This window comes from Physeter macrocephalus, chromosome 12, assembly GCF_002837175.3.
Source record: "Physeter macrocephalus isolate SW-GA chromosome 12, ASM283717v5, whole genome shotgun sequence".
NCBI classification, from domain to species: domain Eukaryota; kingdom Metazoa; phylum Chordata; class Mammalia; order Artiodactyla; family Physeteridae; genus Physeter; species Physeter macrocephalus.
In genome coordinates this window covers 47,040,965-47,058,645 of record NC_041225.1, presented here as the reverse complement: position 1 = coordinate 47,058,645, position 17,681 = coordinate 47,040,965, and the positions used below count along the sequence as shown (strand labels likewise).

The 17,681-nt window shown below is 35.1% G+C and overlaps 1 protein-coding gene across 1 annotated transcript in view; it reads right to left on the bottom strand.

Moving 5' to 3' along the window:
- The window catches only part of PPP1CB (protein phosphatase 1 catalytic subunit beta), a 37,790-nt gene that overhangs the window by 2,344 nt on the left and 17,765 nt on the right, over positions 1-17,681 (bottom strand). The window contains exons 3-8 of the mRNA XM_024118629.3: positions 16,660-16,791; positions 14,327-14,557; positions 12,353-12,457; positions 10,472-10,543; positions 5,441-5,592; positions 2,555-2,689 (exon numbers count right to left, since the gene is read on the bottom strand). Of these exons, the coding sequence (XP_023974397.1) occupies positions 2,555-2,689; positions 5,441-5,592; positions 10,472-10,543; positions 12,353-12,457; positions 14,327-14,557; positions 16,660-16,791 (827 nt within the window). The remainder of the gene's footprint in view (positions 1-2,554; positions 2,690-5,440; positions 5,593-10,471; positions 10,544-12,352; positions 12,458-14,326; positions 14,558-16,659; positions 16,792-17,681) is intronic.

The window sequence follows — 17,681 nt, the reverse complement described above, 5'->3', positions numbered from 1 at the left end:
AAAAAAAAAAAAAAAAGAGTACAGTAAATGTCTGAATATTGCTATTACTTGTCATTCCATTGATAATTTTTAAATTTTATTTATTTTTTATTGGAGTATAGTTGCTTTAAAATGTTTTCTGCTGTACAAAAGCTCAAGTACACAAATCCCATCAACTACCCAATCCTTAGATTTAAGTATCAATAAAAAAATTTTCAAACTAGTGTATCTCTATGACGAAGGAAGAATACTAGTTTAAGAGTCAAAACACCTAGGTTCTCATCATAATTCTTCTACTATTGAGAGGGTAATTAGTTACAAACTCTTCAGATCTTAATTTACTATGTGTACACAGATCTTTTATTTAAAACAAGCTATATATATTAGATATCATAAAGTTCTCCCATTAAAATGTAACAAGTCAACAATTTTTTACATATTTACAGCTATACAACCACTGCTATAATCTAACATTAGAACATTTTTGTCACCCCAGGAAGAAACCTTGTTCCCATAAGCAATCACTCCCTCCCCATTTCCATTCTCCACTCTCCTAAAACTCCCTTTAACTCCAAGCAATCACTACTTTACCTTCTCTATTGATTTGTCTTTTCTGGCTATTTTAAACAAATGAAACCATACAACATGTGGTCTTTTGTGACTGGCTTCTTTCACTAAGATAATGACTTTGATGTTGTAGCATATATTAGTCCTTCATTACTTTTTTTTTTTTTTTTTGGCCATGCCACGCGGCTTATGGGATTTTAGTTCCCTAACCAGGGATCAAACCAAGGCCCTTGGCAGTGAGAGTGCAGAGTCCTAACCACTGGACCCACCAGGAAACTCCCAGTACTTCATTACTTTTAATTGCCAAACAATACGCCATTTTATGGATATTCCACATTTTGTTTATTCACCCTTTAGCTGATGGCCATTTGGGTTATTTCTACCTTTGGCTATTATAAATAATGCTCCTATGAAGATGCATATACATGTATTTGAGTACCTGTTTTCAATTCTTTCAGGTATATACCTAGGAGTGGAATTGCTGGGTCATATAGAAATTCTATGTTTACTTTTTGAGGAACTGCCAAACTGTTTTGCAAAGCAGCCACACCATTTTCCATTCCCACTATCAACACATAACGTTCCAACTTCTCCACATCCTCACCAATACTTGTTACTATCTGACATTTAAAAATTATGTTTATTCTTGTGGGTGTAAAAAGAGCTTTAACCTATATTCTAGGTAGAGAATTTCAGTATTTACATAAAAAACGTGTAGAAAAGACTCATAACCATTTTTATTCAGAGTGTCATAGTGCCCCGGTGGGGGCGGGAAATATATTAATACAACTCCATTATGGCAACTGTTGAAGGATAAGGCCTGGTCACTATGTTTAAACTGAAAATAAGAAATCAAACATTTAGCATTCAAGTCTACTAACTGATAGAAACAAACCCCTTCTACATTTAAAAAGAGAAATACAGGGCTTCCCTGGTGGCGCAGTGGTTGAGAGTCCGCCTGCCGATGCAGGGGACACGGGTTCGTGCCCCGGTCTGGGAAGATCCCACATGCCGCTGAGCGGCTAGGCCCGTGAGCCATGGCCACTGAGCCTGCGCATCCGGAGCCTGTGCTCCACAACGGAGAGGCCACAACAGTGAGAGGCCCACGTACCGCAAAATAATAAATAAATAAAAAGAAATACAGTGTGTGATGTTAAGGACATAAAATAACCTTTGCAAAAAGCTAAGTATTAAAGTGACTTAAGTCCATGAACAAGAATGATTTTAAGGAGCACACTAAAGCTAAAGCTGGTCTCTTTTTAAAATGTAAATGTCTCTATATTCACAAATTAATACTTTAAGATTATGAAATATTCTACATTATTTTAATCGGAGTTCATAATATAACTCTCCACTCAACGCCTGTCCTACCTATTCATCTTGCAGAAGAAAACAAAATCTAAATTATTCACTGAATTTACATTCTTTTAGTAGGTAAGCCACTATCTAAGGATTCATACAGGAATTTAACAATTTAAACATCTGCATCAAGAATGACTGACACGACTCAGGTTTCCTAAAACTCTAATTATGGGATATACACCAAAAAGACTGGAGCGTTTGTGAATGAAAATAGAAATCTCTAAAGGAGTCTATGAGTGATTTTACTTCTGAACAAAACTGATTTTCTATACTAACTCAAGGAAAGAACACAATCTGAAAGAAAATTCTTCTGACAATAGTTTTAATTAGATTTCTAGTTGTTAAAACCTTTTGGTTACCAAAGGGGAAAAGGGGTGGGGGAGGGATAAATTAGGAGTTTGGCATTAGCAGATTCAAACTACTATATATAAATTAGATAAACAAGGTTCTACTGTATAACACAGGGAACTATATTCAATATCCTGTAATAAATCACAATGGAAAAAAATATGAAAAAGAATATATATGTATAACTTAATCACTTTGCTTTACACCAGAAACTAACACAACATTGTAAATCAACTATACTTCAATTAAAAAAAAAAAAAAGATTTCTAGTTGTTAAAAGTTTAATATTACATCATACCTGAAATGAACACATCAAAGTTTCATCCACACTCATCATTCCACCAGCATTATCAAACTCGCCACAGTAATTTGGGGCTGAAAATAGGGTTACCAATTGTCGCTTAGCAAAGAATTCATATCCATCTTCCACCACCTGGCAAAGGAAAAGTCAAAAGAAAAAACACTTATTTATGTGTTCTTCGAAATTCTCAACCATCAATACTAATTAAGATTAATGTGACAAAGACCTGAAAAAAAAACAAAATCCTGTTGTTTTGGAAGCTTGGTTTTTGTTCCACTTTCTAATTTCCTATTAGTATTACATAGCCACACACTGAAAACTTTACTAAGTTGAGCTTACTTTACACAGATCACGCTACTAAAAATTAGCTGCCTATAGATTACACTTCTATGTGTGTAACTCTTTTCCTTAATGATTTAACATGACTTCTAGAATCTGTTGTCAATTCCTGAGTGAACTAAACAATTTATGTTTCCCAGTCTACAGATTTGAGAGGTATGCAATGACATAGAAATATTTTCTATTTATTTGTAGTAGGCAAGAATACTTTCTAAAGTCTTCTAGGTATTCTTTGATTAAGCAAAATTATCCTACAATACTTGGAGAAAGCACTTCCACAATTATTTACATTTTTATATAATTCCTACTTTAGTATCAGGTACATGTTGTGCCGGTTGTTATTACCTCACGGTAAAATTTAGATATTAACCTTTTATGTTAAGACTTTGTCCACCTTATCTACTCCAGCTCAGCATACTGCTTGGCACTCAGCATGTCCTTTTAGTTCTTAGTTTGCTCGTTCATTTATTTATTCACGTATTTACTAAAAGAACAGGGTTTCTTTTTTGTTGTTGTTGTTTTTTGTGGTACTCGGGCCTCTCACTGTTGTGGCCTCTCCCGTTGCGGAGCACAGGCTCCGGACGTGAAGGCTCAGCAGCCATGGCTCATGGGCCTAGCCTCTCCGCGGCATGTGGGATCCCCACGGACCGGGGCACGGACCCGTGTCCCCTGCATCGGCAGACGGACTCTCAACCACTGCACCACCAGGGAAGCCCAAAGAACAAGGTTTTAAAAAAAAGGAAATATCTGTAGTTTGTGTTGTTTCCCATCATAAATCTCTTAATTTTTGAGATAATAAGTTTGAAAATAAGCAGAACACGATTTTGGAGGTGTCTTGAAAAAGATCATGCAAACTCAGGTAGTTCAGTAACCTGACTTTTAAAAATCATCACTATTTCTGAAAAGACAAATGAATAGAGACCTATAGCTGAAAAAACTGATTATCAGTGGATATTTTATTAGAAAACTCAGCAACTCTGCCCTGTTATCTTGTGGAAGACTTACTTTAATTACCTAAACTATAAATACAATGTTCACTGATTCAAATTTTAATAGAAAAAAAGGCATTTGATATACAACACGTGCAGAAAATGAGAAGCCTGTTATCTTTGTTATCACATAGGATCACACAAAGAAGGTAGAAGTAGTCAAGGATTATGGGGAGCAAAACCACAGAAAAAAGGGGAGTACTGTAGAATAGCATATAATTAACAAATTTTTGCCTTAACAAAGAAATAATAAGGAATCTTTAAATATTATATTTACAAATTTCAAATACTTAAAAAAGTAGCAAAAAAAGATTTTAAAAAATGCTTTTCAATGTATTTTAAATTAGTTATGTTCTAGAGAGCATGAGGACTTGATATATTGTTAAAATAAGCTTCGGTTATTTTATTCAACAAACACTAACTACATGTTACAATATGTCAGTAAATGCACAAGGCAATGGATATTCAAAGGCCAACAAGTCACAATTCCCTCCTTAAAGAGTATATAATCTATCGGTGAAGGACAAAAAAACCCCAAATACGCCTAAACTGTCCATGTATTTTTTTTAATGAAAATTCAAATATACACAAAACTAGAGAGAGTTCAATAAACTCCCATTTACTCACCAACCTGATTCAATAATTACCAAGACCTTGCTACATTTATTTCATTTATCCACCCCCACTTTTCTCTGCTCATGTATTTAATTTTATTTTTTTAACATCTTTACTGGAGTATAATTGCTTTACAATGGTGTGTTAACTTCTGCTTTATAACGAAGTGCATCAGCTATACATATACATATATCCCCATATCTCCTCCCACCCTCCCTATCCCACCCCTCTCTGTGGACACAAAGAACCGAGCTGATCTCCCTGTGCTATGTGGCTGCTTCCCACTAGCTATCTATTTTACATTTGGTAGTGTATATATGTCCATGCCGTTCTCTCACTGCTTCCCAGCTTACCCTTCCCTCTCCCCATGTCCTCAAGTCCATTCTCTATGTCTGCGTCTTGCTGATGTATTTTAAAACAAACCCTAGATACATCATCTTACCCTATATTTGAGGAGGCATTTCGAAAAATATGGACATCCTTCTTACATAGCAATATGTATCATCACAGAGCTAAAACAATTAACAACTCCTTGATATCTAACACCCAGCCTATAATTGAATTTCCCCAATTGTCTTTTTACAGTGTGGTTTGTTCTTATCAAAATCCACGCAGTTCATTTGATTTTTATCTATAATATGCTACCATATTAAAATGGGGTCAAATATTTCTAGAAAGCTTCAGACAAGAACTGAAAAATTTGTTAGTATTGCAGTACACTACAAAAATATATTCCTTTGAAATCTTTCCCCTTAGAGGGTGAGAAAAGGTTAACTAATCATTAGATTGTTAATTGTGAGATCAAGGTTTAGGCTTTACCTCTTCTACTGCTTTCCTTGTATAATTAGCTTTCCTGGATCTCAATTTCCTCAAAAATAAAAGGAATACACCTGGGTGAAGTTAATAAACATCAAAACATCCAAGTTTTGTTATTTCATACCTGATGAGCTCGACAGATCAAGTCTAAATCGTGACGATTCAGAAATTTACTGACTACATCAGCTCCAAAAGTGAAGGAAACACCACGATCATTTTCTCCCCAACCTTGCACATCCTTATCTGGGTCAGACCACAGCAAATCACAGAGCAACCCTTTAAAGAATAAAAACACAGCAATGAAAAAACAAAACAAAATTTATAAAATAAAGTATATCTACATCACATTTCTTCTCCTGTCCTCTTACCCTTTAATAATAGTAATAATCACTTGCCCCCTAGTATCCCAGCCTATCAAACTTAGCCATTTTTTGTTAAAGTAACCATGAAAATACAACTGTGCCTGACTTAAGGCAGTACTCGCCAACCCTTTCCACAGATAAGACATGTGTGCATGGCTCACTAAAGCATATATTGGAAAAGGTTGTTCGTCTTTTGTCTATATTTCCTCCATATGGATAACCAATTGACCCAGTAGCATTTCCTGAATAGTTCATCCTTTCCTTACAGAGCTAAATATCCTGTTTCTGGTGCTGTAGTCTATTCCATTAATCTACTTTATTTAACACTGAGCCAATAACACACTAGAGCTTTTAAATAAATCTTTCTATTTGGTAGGCCTACTCCCCACTTAATATTTTTCTTCAGGATTGTCTTGGTTACTTTTAATCCTTTGTTCTTCCACATATAAACCTCTGAATCAGTCTGTCAAATTCTGTGGACCTAATCGAGATTTCACTGGAACTACATATGATCTATACATCAATTTGAGGGAAGAAAACATTTTCTACAAAGGCCTGGAAGATTTAAATAAAGTATATGGAGGAACAATATCAGATCAGATCCTTGACTTAGAATGTTTTGGGCTTAAAAAAAGAGGTCAGAGATAAAAATATTTATCTAAGTATCTTCATCTTACTAATAGTAGTGTAAATCTTAGAAGGGACTGAGACCATCTTGGGAATGTAAAGTATTAGAAGACCAGTAAATGAACTCAGGAATCAAACATTTAATAAGCAGGCAGAGAAAGAATGAGCAAAAAGTATTGGGAAGGAATAGTCAAAACAAAAGGAAGAGATTAGAATAGTAGGATCTCCTGAAAGGGTAAGAATTACTTAGAAGTAGGAAATGGTTAAGTGTCAAGTACAATGAACAAGTGGATTAGGACAAAATCCTATGCTATTTACAATTAGATTATCAGACCGTAATGAAAACAATATCTTGATGGTTGAGGGGAAGAGAGAGGGTAAAGGCAAGTTGTAGTGAGATTAAGAAAGGGTGGATGTTGAGATGGTGATATTTAGTTTTCTAAGAACTGTGGTACTAAGGGAAGACTGTTTTAGAATGAGTCAGCTTTAAAGTTTTTTTTTGATAATCCATATACCTCATAATATAGCTTATCATAAAAGGAGATCTCTTTTTTTTTTTTTTTTGGCAGTACGCGGGCCTCTCACTGTTGTGGCCTCTCCCGTTGCGGAACACAGGCTCCAGACGCGCAGGCTCAGCGGCCATGGCTCACGGGCCCAGCCGCTCCGCGGCATGTGGGATCTTCCCGGACCGGGGCACGAACCCGTGTCCCCTGCATTGGCAGGCGGACTATCAACCACTGCGCCACCAGGGAAGCCCGGAGATCTTCATTTTGAGTCACAGTACAGCTTGTCTTGATAGGGGAAGTATCTAAAACACCCTGTAGAAATTGTGGCAATGCACGCTTAATTTCTATCATTATTTCCTAAACTCCTGTCATGATGTTTTAAGAAATCCACCAGTATACAAAATCCATTGGGATGGTCTCAGTTTAAAAGCTTTCTGGTTTCTAAAGAATCAGAAGCTGATTCTTTAAATACACACACACACTGCTCTATAATGCTCATACTTTCCAGTCTGTTTCCACAGAATAAGCAGTGAGTAGGTCAAGATATTATTCTATAATTTTAATGTGACAATAAAACTAGAATGTAGTTGCTTTTGGAATTATCTGGAAAATGCAACAGCCTAGATGCATACAAAATCAAATAATCATAGCAACAACGTGGCGTTCCTTAATCTTAATGGATTGAGACAAGAATCTCAAAGTTCAATGTTTATAATCCAATCCCTAATGAATAACCAATATAATCATTAGGCTATTGTCTCAAAAAACATAATTTATAAATTAAATTTCTAAAGATTACAGAGACTATGAAAGCTCAAAACGACTGTTTTTAGCATCTCGGAAACTGCCCATTAAAATATGATAAAAAGAGAAACCTAACATGCCATCCTTGAAACTGATTTATTTCTGAACTATACCAACAACAGAAACTCTTAAGATGGAATGACTTGGTATTTATATTGTACCTTATTTTAAATAAATACCCTATTATTTAAATACGAGTTTCTATTAGGTTTGGTCAAATATATTCTATAATTACAATCAAAATCTGGAAAAATGCATGTTTTCTTTTTATAATCAATACAAAAACATCGTGTTACTCAAGTAAGTTATGAGACAACTTATTTCAATATGCAATATGTTGGTGGCTTACTGATAATAGAGGATCTATACAACTGTTTATAATGGTTGCTGTATAGTCATGAGTAGCATTCTGAGTGATATCATTACACTTTCAGTATGCTTTAGTACACTGAGCAAAACAGTACAATCACACTCGAAAACAAGCAACCAGATGTATGTTATTAACAATCCAATTTAGAGGTTTAGCCATGGTTTACTCAGGCACTGGTTCACAAATATTTTTTAATGCTTACTTTTCTATAGTCTTTGGATCTTAAGAGTGGGAAATGAAGTTAGTACCATCCAGCCCAACCCTATTTGATGAATAATCAATTCTTCTTTACAAAATTACCAATAAATAATTCTCTTATCAGTAAGCTAAAAGACCTTTTCCCCTCCATATATATATATATATATATATATATATATATATATATATATATATGATGTTCCTAATGTATAATAGGATTTCTAGACCCTATAGAACTCTAGGCAATCCTCATTTTAGATATTAAAGTTTGTTGAGAACTGATGAATACAATAGATATGCGGTGGGTCTGACTACACAAATAACAATGGGACAACTAATCCAATAATGTAAGTTTTTTTTGTTTTTTAAAAAGCCTGGTAGGGCTTCCCTGGTGGCGCAGTGGTTGAGAGTCCGCCTGCCGGTGCAGGGGACACAGGTTCGTGCCCCGGTCCGGGAAGATCCCACATGCCGCGGGGCGGCTGGGCCCGTGAGCCGTGGCCGCTGAGCCTGCGCGTCCGGAGCCTGTGCTCCGCAGCGGGAGAGGCCACAGCAGTGAGAGGCCCGCGTACCGAAAAAAAAAAAAAAGCCTGGTAGAAACTGAGCGAAAGGGCAATTTTGCTTTTGTTAAAGCTTTTAACAGTATGACAGTGTGATATAATAAAAATACTTTTGGTCTTTGTTCCCATTCCTGGCACAAAGCTAAAACCCTTGGAATTTCCTGACAGAAGTGTCTTTTGTTGTTCATAAGGAGCCTCCTTTCCATCACACCTGAGTTTATGCTAATGAGGGGACCTAGGTGGGTTGGGGGGGACCCAGAAACTTCACCATGGGACCTAGTCAGCACAAAGACCAAACACATGGTTAGACAGTTGGAACTTTCAGCCCTCCCACTCCGTACCTGCCACCTCTGGGGAGGGGTGAGAGTGGAGGGCTAGAAACGAAGTTCTATAAAAACCCTTGAACAACTAGATTTGGGTAGCTTCCAGGTTGGTGAACACACTGATGCCAAAGGGTGTGGGAGCTGTTCACCTACCAACACGGGGCTCTCCCCATACCTTTATCTCTTCCATGTGGCTGTTCCTGAATTGTATCCTTTATAATCAACTTGTACATATCTAAGTAAAGCATCTGAGAAAGTGGTTGTGGGAACCTCTGAATTTTCAGTCTGCCAGGCAGAAGAAGTGTGGTTCTCCTGGAGACCCCACTTGAGGCTGGCATCTGAAGTGGGAGCAGAATTGTGGAATGGAGCCCTTAACCTGTGGGGTCTGGGCTAACTTCAGGGGTTAGTGTCAGAATGGAAATGAACTGCCGGATACCCACATGGTATTGGAGAATTGGCTGTGGTATGGAAAAACTGCACACACTGGTTGTCAGAAAATGTCACACAGAAAGATACTAATGTTTTAAGCAAAAGTTGAACTGAGGAAACAACACACTAACTACATTCAATTCACAGGTCTTCATGGTATTTTATGATATGAACACCGTAATTATTACATATACCAGTCAGTACTCAAATATGAATAATCATCATTTAAAAGCCAATAGAAAAGTCAGGGTAAGTGGCAACTGTACCTAACATTTATTTCTAAAATTACATTAGGCTCATTTGTTAAGCAACACAGCAATTTATCCTCAGGTGGAACTTATTTGCTTCTGTTTTATTTGCTTTACTGAAAATCTGAAAGTTATTCTCAATGTCTGCATAATCAATTTTCATATTTTTTCACATAAATGTTCACAATTTTCATAACATTAACCACACATCTCTAGAGCCTTCTGTCTCAAGAGCCTTAAGAGCTCTAAAAGTTTGAAATATAGATGATACAGAAAATAACAGAAAAAAAAAAAAAAAGAAAAGAACAGAAAACTACTAGATAATGTAAAAGAAGGTAATTGTAACCTTGGCTAAGAAAGACTATTTTAATTTAAAAACTTTCGACTAATTTTTAACAACTGTTTGAAGAACATAACCAATGTTGATATGAATAAAGGAATTTAGAAAGACTGGAAGGTAAGGGGACTCAATAGCAGAACTTTTGTGAAAAGTAAGTTTGACAGAACCATATTATGGTTATATATAAAATTTAAAACTTCTGTACGTTGGAGTATTTGTGGAAAGTGAAATATTTTGTATTATTCCAAGTAATCTGTAGTTAGTTTATTGACTATAAAGAAAGCTCTATTATTTATTACACAATACAATCCTACTTCCATTAAATATAATTAAGTTCAAATATGCCAACATTTTACATTAAATATTGATTAAACTTCTCTATATACTTAACCTGTATCAGGGACATCAGTGGGTCTCATAATTCTCCGAATCTGCTCCATGGATTGCAGGTCTGGTGACAGTCCTATAAATGAAAAGATGACTCATAGTACTGACATCGGAAAAATTTTCACTCAAATAAAAAGCATTTAATCAAAGTAGATTTACTATGTGAAGTTAAAGATACTTCAAATGTTCCTTTCAATGTTATCTTTAATATATTGGGTTATTAAATAGAATCCCACTTTGATACAACAGAACATTACCTTTAGGTATTCTCCATTTTTCCCTACCAGGGGAATAAAACTCCTTTTCATTTCAAAAGATTTTTCAAGGAAAAAAAAATCCTACCACTCTTCTTTCTTTCCAATCATTCCCTGCTCTTCATAGGAATGCACTCAATTCCAATCCTTCCTAAGAAGTTTTGCCACTTCTTACCACTTAAACATGTTTACTTAAAGTGCTCACCATGTCCCATTAAGACCTTCCTACATCCCACTCCAACATGCTCAATATCTTACATAAATTGTTACATAATTGTTACAATCTTACATAATTGTTGATCAGAAAGATAAACAAGAAAAAGCACATGAAAATACTTTGAATTCTTTTAAGTAACCTAGTATTTCTCTTTGGTAGACAATTCAAGTATCACCTCACATTCCATATTCAATATTCCTATTGCTACATTTCTATTCTTAACTATACTAATGTGCAAGAACTACAATTTCTTAAATGTTTAGTATCTACTGTAAAATGTTTCAATTTACATAGTAAATTATGTCCTATCAGAGAATAAACAATAACCTCAAGCCTAAATAAGTGCATCTATCTATCTTTTAGCATTTTTCTACCTTAATTCTTGCTGCACACAGATGAAAAACTTATTTTCTTATAGTATTTTCATTAAACTATCTCCCTGTACAAAAACCCAATATGGCTATTAAACCATTCAAAAAACTCCTTTGCTCAGTGTTCAAACCTCCATAATCTGATCCCATCATTCCCTATATATATTTGACATTCTAGCTGGGCCAGTCCTCACACATTCCTTCAACTAGAAAGACTGTCTCAAGTCCTTTTCACCTCCAAAACCCATGCCTCCATAAATGTTTGCCCAACAATTCTCTACCTTTCCTGACTTTTCATTATAATTACTGTCTCAACAAATACACATAATTCCTTTCATTACTCAATTATCTGTTTTGAAAATGTTTTATCAATAGGTTTTCAATGCCTCAAGATAGCCAGATCATACACTATCTATATATTTGCACGGCATCTAGCCAAGTGCTAGACACGTTAGTTTTTCAAATGAGCTTTCATATATTCAAGTTTATTTAACATGTCATACAGAATAATTTATCATTCTACTAAAAAATTATTTTTAGGACTAAAGCAGACATATTACATAAAGCCTAGAACTCTTGGCATGTGAGAACATTAAACACTGAGTTTAATATTATATATATATTATACTTACATAATATAAACATATATTTATATAACATAAATATATTTAATAGTATATTTGGATTCGGATGAAAAGTATTTAATATAGATGGGAAAACAGTCATGATCCCCTCATTTTTACTGATAGTAGAGTTATCCTTCTGTCAAAACTGAGGCAAAGGAAAGACACTTTTTCAAGCAAAACTGGTTCTCATATGTGAAATTCTTTCAAGACAAGGACTAACTTTGCATTTTCATTATGTAAATAACCACAAATTTCTAGTTATTAAGACATTTTAGCCATGTTTAAAACAGTTTTAATCACTTGAATTTTCAAATAAGCACTGCTTTGTTTTTCCATAGCATCTCAATTATTATAGGCCTTTTCTAAATAATGGAAGGAAAAAGAAGAAAAACCCATAAGGCGAATTTACTAGTCTACCTCCATGACAACAGAAGATCTTCTCATCCACAATGGCAGCTATAGGCAGACAGTTGAAACAATCAGTGAAGGTCTTCCACAATTTAATATTAAACCTTCGTTTGCCTATAAAAAGGACAAGCAATAGAATAAATCTAAAACTGTTCTCATTAGTTATCTAACAGCAACAGACTTACGAATGATTCCAATTTTCTTTATTTACCATTTGTTTTTTCTATAATGAGTGTGACTTGTATACTTTTAAAAAGGTAATAAGTATAATAAACATTCAGCACCTTCAGTAAAATTACAAAGACTACAAATATAGTGCCAGGTGTTTTATGAAACAAATCAAACACTTTTGCCTTTTAAGGTCACTATAATATAGCAACTTTGAAACAATCTAATAGACTATTAGTTTACTTTTTCCATTCAAGATGTTAAATACCTAGCCAAGTAAGTAAGCAGAAGTGAAAAGGGTGCCTCTGGAGACTGTCCGCTTTAACTCTAATGCACTGGTAACACGGCATAAACTTGCTGCCAAGAAAGGAGAATTTCCAGGTGCTTAACTGGCATTCACTTCTGAGTAAATTTTTACTTGGCACCATAGTAACTATAAGTAGAGACACAAAGGCTATAATTTTCCTGGAGTCTAGCATAAAGAGCTACAACAAGCACAATCTCAAGTGCACATTCACCTTTTTGGAGTTACTTGATTTTTCTGAATTTGGCAGTAAGTTGCAACAACTAACCCAAGGTAGGGATAAAAAGACACAAAGCACTAATTTCCTATGCTTTTATGCCATAACCTGCCCCTCAATGAACAAGTATAACTCAATGTGTTTACAAGCTGCTCTCAACATATATTTCATTTGATGTCACTTCTATCCTTGAGGATATTCAAGTCCATATTTTATCCTTTAATAATATACCTCTATTTCTGATGTAGCTTTAGAAAAGTGGTTGCAGTTTGATGTACTACAATCCACTTCCTGTCTACTGGTCTGATTTAAACAAGTGAAACCGTAACAGTACACGTTAGAAATAAAAATGCAATATGTAAAATCAAATATAGAATCACTCCCACTAGAATGTAAACTCCATAAGAATAGAGATCATCTCTCCTGAGCACTGCTGCATTCCCAGTATTTAGAATAGTACCTGGCATATAATACATCCTCAAACATTTGTCAAATAAACGATTACATGAATCAAGGAGATAGGGGTTCTAATAGGACTCTACCCTAATTAAGGATGGAAAAAAGCAAAAAGAGATTCTAATGGAGAATTCAGCATTAAAAAACAAAATTCAATTTGAAAATCATTTTTAATTGGTTCTAAATTTAATTAACCAAACATGTTCATTCACTCCCATATTCTAACAAAAGCAAAAGACCAAAGTCAAATGTAGTAGGGTAATTCAGTAATAACACTTGGAAACACTACCACACAACAGCGAATCAGTGATTTCTTACTGATGAAAAAGAGTACAACAAAATAAGGACATCCAGAGTATTCAGTATCCTTATCTCTCTAGTTTTATAGGCATAGATTAAACTTCTAATAAACTTCAACTTTTAAATAATTTCACAGAACTTCTCAATATTTTTTGTGACACATGGTCAGTAAGAGTTTCTGTCATATCACAAGAAAGTTGAGAGCTAAAACCTTAATGGAGACTAGAAAACCACAGGCTACTGTCTATAGTGACCTCTGTTCCACTTGGATATTTTTACTATATAAACTAATTATAAGAGGGCCTTTCAGCTGAGTAAGCTGCAATTAACCTGAAACAACATGACCAAGGAGATCCCCAGGAACCAATTTAATTAATAACATGTTTCCCAGGTTCCTCTTTCACATAAGGCTCTCTTCTTGGGCTTCTGTTTGATAGACCATATTTTTAAAAACTCTGAATTGAAGGAACTCTTTTGAAATGGAAAATTATTAGGGAATTTTCCTTTTAATAAGAAATAAGCTTTTATTTTTACTTACATTCATCATAGAATCCATAAATGCGATTGATGCTAGCACACTCATGGTTTCCTCTTAAGAGAAAGAAGTTCTCGGGATATTTGATTTTATAGGCCAACAGCAAACAAATGGTTTCCAAAGACTGCTTTCCTCTGTCCACATAATCTCCTAAGAAAAGATAGTTGGCTTCTGGGGGGAAACCTCCATATTCAAATAATCGCAGTAAATCTGTATACTGTCCATGAATATCTCCTAAAAATAGAAAAAAAGTTTTAGAAAATTTATGGTTACTGTGGTACACAGCTTCTATGAAATGATTCTCAATGTTTATACCCTTATGTAATAATCCTCTTCTCTTGAATGTGGGCCGTAGCTAGTGACTTACTTCTAACAAAGAGGATACAGCAAAAGTGAGATGGGCTTTCACTTCTGAGATTAAGTTACAAAAAATTGTAACTTCCCATCTTGCTTGCACTCTCTCTTGCCTTCTCTCATGCTGGATGATGAAGCCACCTAATGGAGAAGCACATCTGGTAAAGAACTAAAGGAGGCCTTTGATCAACAACTCATTAGGAACTGAGGTCCTCAGTCCACTGGCCCATAAGGAACTGAATCCTTTCACAATTGAGCCCTGAGACGACTGCAGGCCCAGATGACACCTTAATAGGCTGTGAGAGACTCAGACCCAGAGGACCCAGCTAAGCTGTGCCTGAATTCTTAACCCACAGAAACTATGAGATGATAAATTAATGTCGTTAAGCCACAAAGTTTTGGGGTAATTTGTTATGCTAATACAGTTACACTATCTGGTAGTTTAACTTAGGTCCACTTTTTTATACTTAGTAGTGAGCAAACAGCAAAAACTTAGAAATATTTAGTATAAAAAACTTCTACTACCTTCAAATTATTTCTCTATTAAAGCATTTTAGAGTATCTGGTTGAGAATATGACTCACTTTAATTTTAACATGACTTATAATTTGCTTCATTTCCACAAAATTTCAACTACCACCTCTTACTTACAGGTGATACTCTAAGCTAATTAATTTATTCAACATTTACTTAGTTAATATCTCTTAATTGCTACGCACTGTATAAAGGAACACCAAGTACATGACTTAATAAGCCACATAAGAGGAAAAAAGTATTTAAAGAGCACACTATGCATCTGCAGGTTACATGGTGTGAATGTGGATCACTAAAAAACATGCAGGGGAATGAAAAGGTCTGCATATAGCAAATAATCCTTCATAGAACAAAAGCTGATGGTTAAGTTCATAAAAGCCAAGTGACAAATACTAACAGCTACTAGAAGAAAAACTGCACTAACAAACCAAAAGTCAGTGTAATACATCATTTATACCACTTCCCATGTCATGTGAACTACAGAAAAATGCTTTCTGTGCCAACAGCTTTTCTAGCTTTAACAATGCAATCAAACTGGGACGAAGTGAGAGAGTGGCATGGACTTATATCTACTACCAAATGTAAAACTGATAGCTAGTGGGAAGCAGCCACACAGAACAGAGAGATCAGCTCAGTACTTTGTGACCAGCTAGAGGGGTGGGATAGGGAGGGTGGGAGGCAGATGCAAGAGGGAGGAGATATGGGGATATATGTATATGTACAGCTGATTCACTTTGTTATAAAGCAGAAACTAACACACCATTGTAAAGCAATTATACTCCAATGAAGATGTTAAAAAAAATGCAATTACTCAACTAAGGTTAACTTTAAGGTTAAAGTTTTAGTTTTTGGCCAAAAGCCACTGTAAGACTTGAAAGATCAAATACAAATTGTATAAAGTTATATAATCTTCAAAATAAATTAAAATGATCACATCTAAGTTAGAAAACCATGGATATTGCCGTACTGACCTCCGAAATTCTATACCTGTTTTTTCTAACCAGTGTACTGGAATGCCCTTTCTCCAGATCCTTGACAACAATGGATATCAATTTTTGATATTTTTTTTTTTCCAATCTGATCAGAGTTCCAGATTTATTTTTAAATTGCATTTCACTGATTACTGGTGAGGCTGAGGATCTTATGTTTACCGGCCATTTGAATTTCTTCTACAATCTGCCCCCACCCCTTAAATTTTATTGTATTACCTTTTTCTTGTTTCTAAGAATGCTTTATATAGTGTGAACAACAATCTCTTAATCTGTTGTAGCAAACATGTTCTTCTTGTCTCTAACTTGTCATTTTATAAAAGTCTCAATTTCTATAATTTAATGTAATAAAACCTAGCAATCCTTTTTTTACAAAAATTTTTTACGTGTTTTCTCAATCATCTTCAATGTAAATACAGGATTCAAAAGAGATTGTTTCCAACTTTACCCATTTACATACCACAAATTTTCAGTGGCGCTTCCAATTCCAAAAGAATAGGCTGGCTGAGAAAGATCTCCCGAGACTTGATACATAAGCCCCGAACTTCTGCTTCAGTCATCTGCACAATCTTTCCTGGACGACATCCTCGTACTGGTAAACAATGAATAAAACGGTCAGTTTTCTAAAATTTATTCATAAAATAATAACTCTTAAAAAGGCGTCATGCCCATATTTTGAAGATCAGAAGAGTCACGTAGGCAGCAAACTACCAGATATCCTGTTGTGTCCTATGGCTGACAGTAAGGTTATTCTATGACCTCTGGCTTTTCTCTATCTCCACTGTTGTGGTTTCTGACGCTTCTCAAAGCTGCTGCCAAGGAAATGCGGTCTTCTTCGTTCTCCAGTGGCCAACTTAAAGGCTCACAGCCCAAGTGACTAAAACTCATTAATTAATATGGTGCTCAGTAATTTCTGGGGTGGAGTGGGGAGGAATGGTCCATGGGTAGTTCCTTATTTGCCCTACTGAACTCAACAATCATTTCCTCTCATCATTACCTTCTCCACTGGCTCTTTCTCTTTAAATATACTGCTAGAACCCATTCTATCTCATTTAAAAAAGGAAACAAAGACTATACTTCTATATACTCCTATCACTTCCCATTTACAATTAAGTCCATGAATCTCTTGCTAAAAATTCCTGATTCCTTTGTCAGGCTGAGAGAGGCTTAAAAAAAAAAGTTGCCCCCCCAAAGCCTATTCGTGTATATATTCCATAAGTATAGTAATATATAAGTAACAAGGAGGAAACAGAGCCAATGTTGAAATGCGTTTTAAGCAAATATGACAGTTAATAAGATCATCCCTGAAATTCAAAACAATTATCAGTAGAACTGCCTTTATTGTAGGAACTTAGCATAACTTCTGCATTAGTACTAGTTCTCAAACATCAATTACCTACTTCCCATAAACATTTGAATTTTTTTAAGATGAAAAAAAGACAACTAATTTTGTATCTTCCGCTAAGTATCTAGAATACTAGC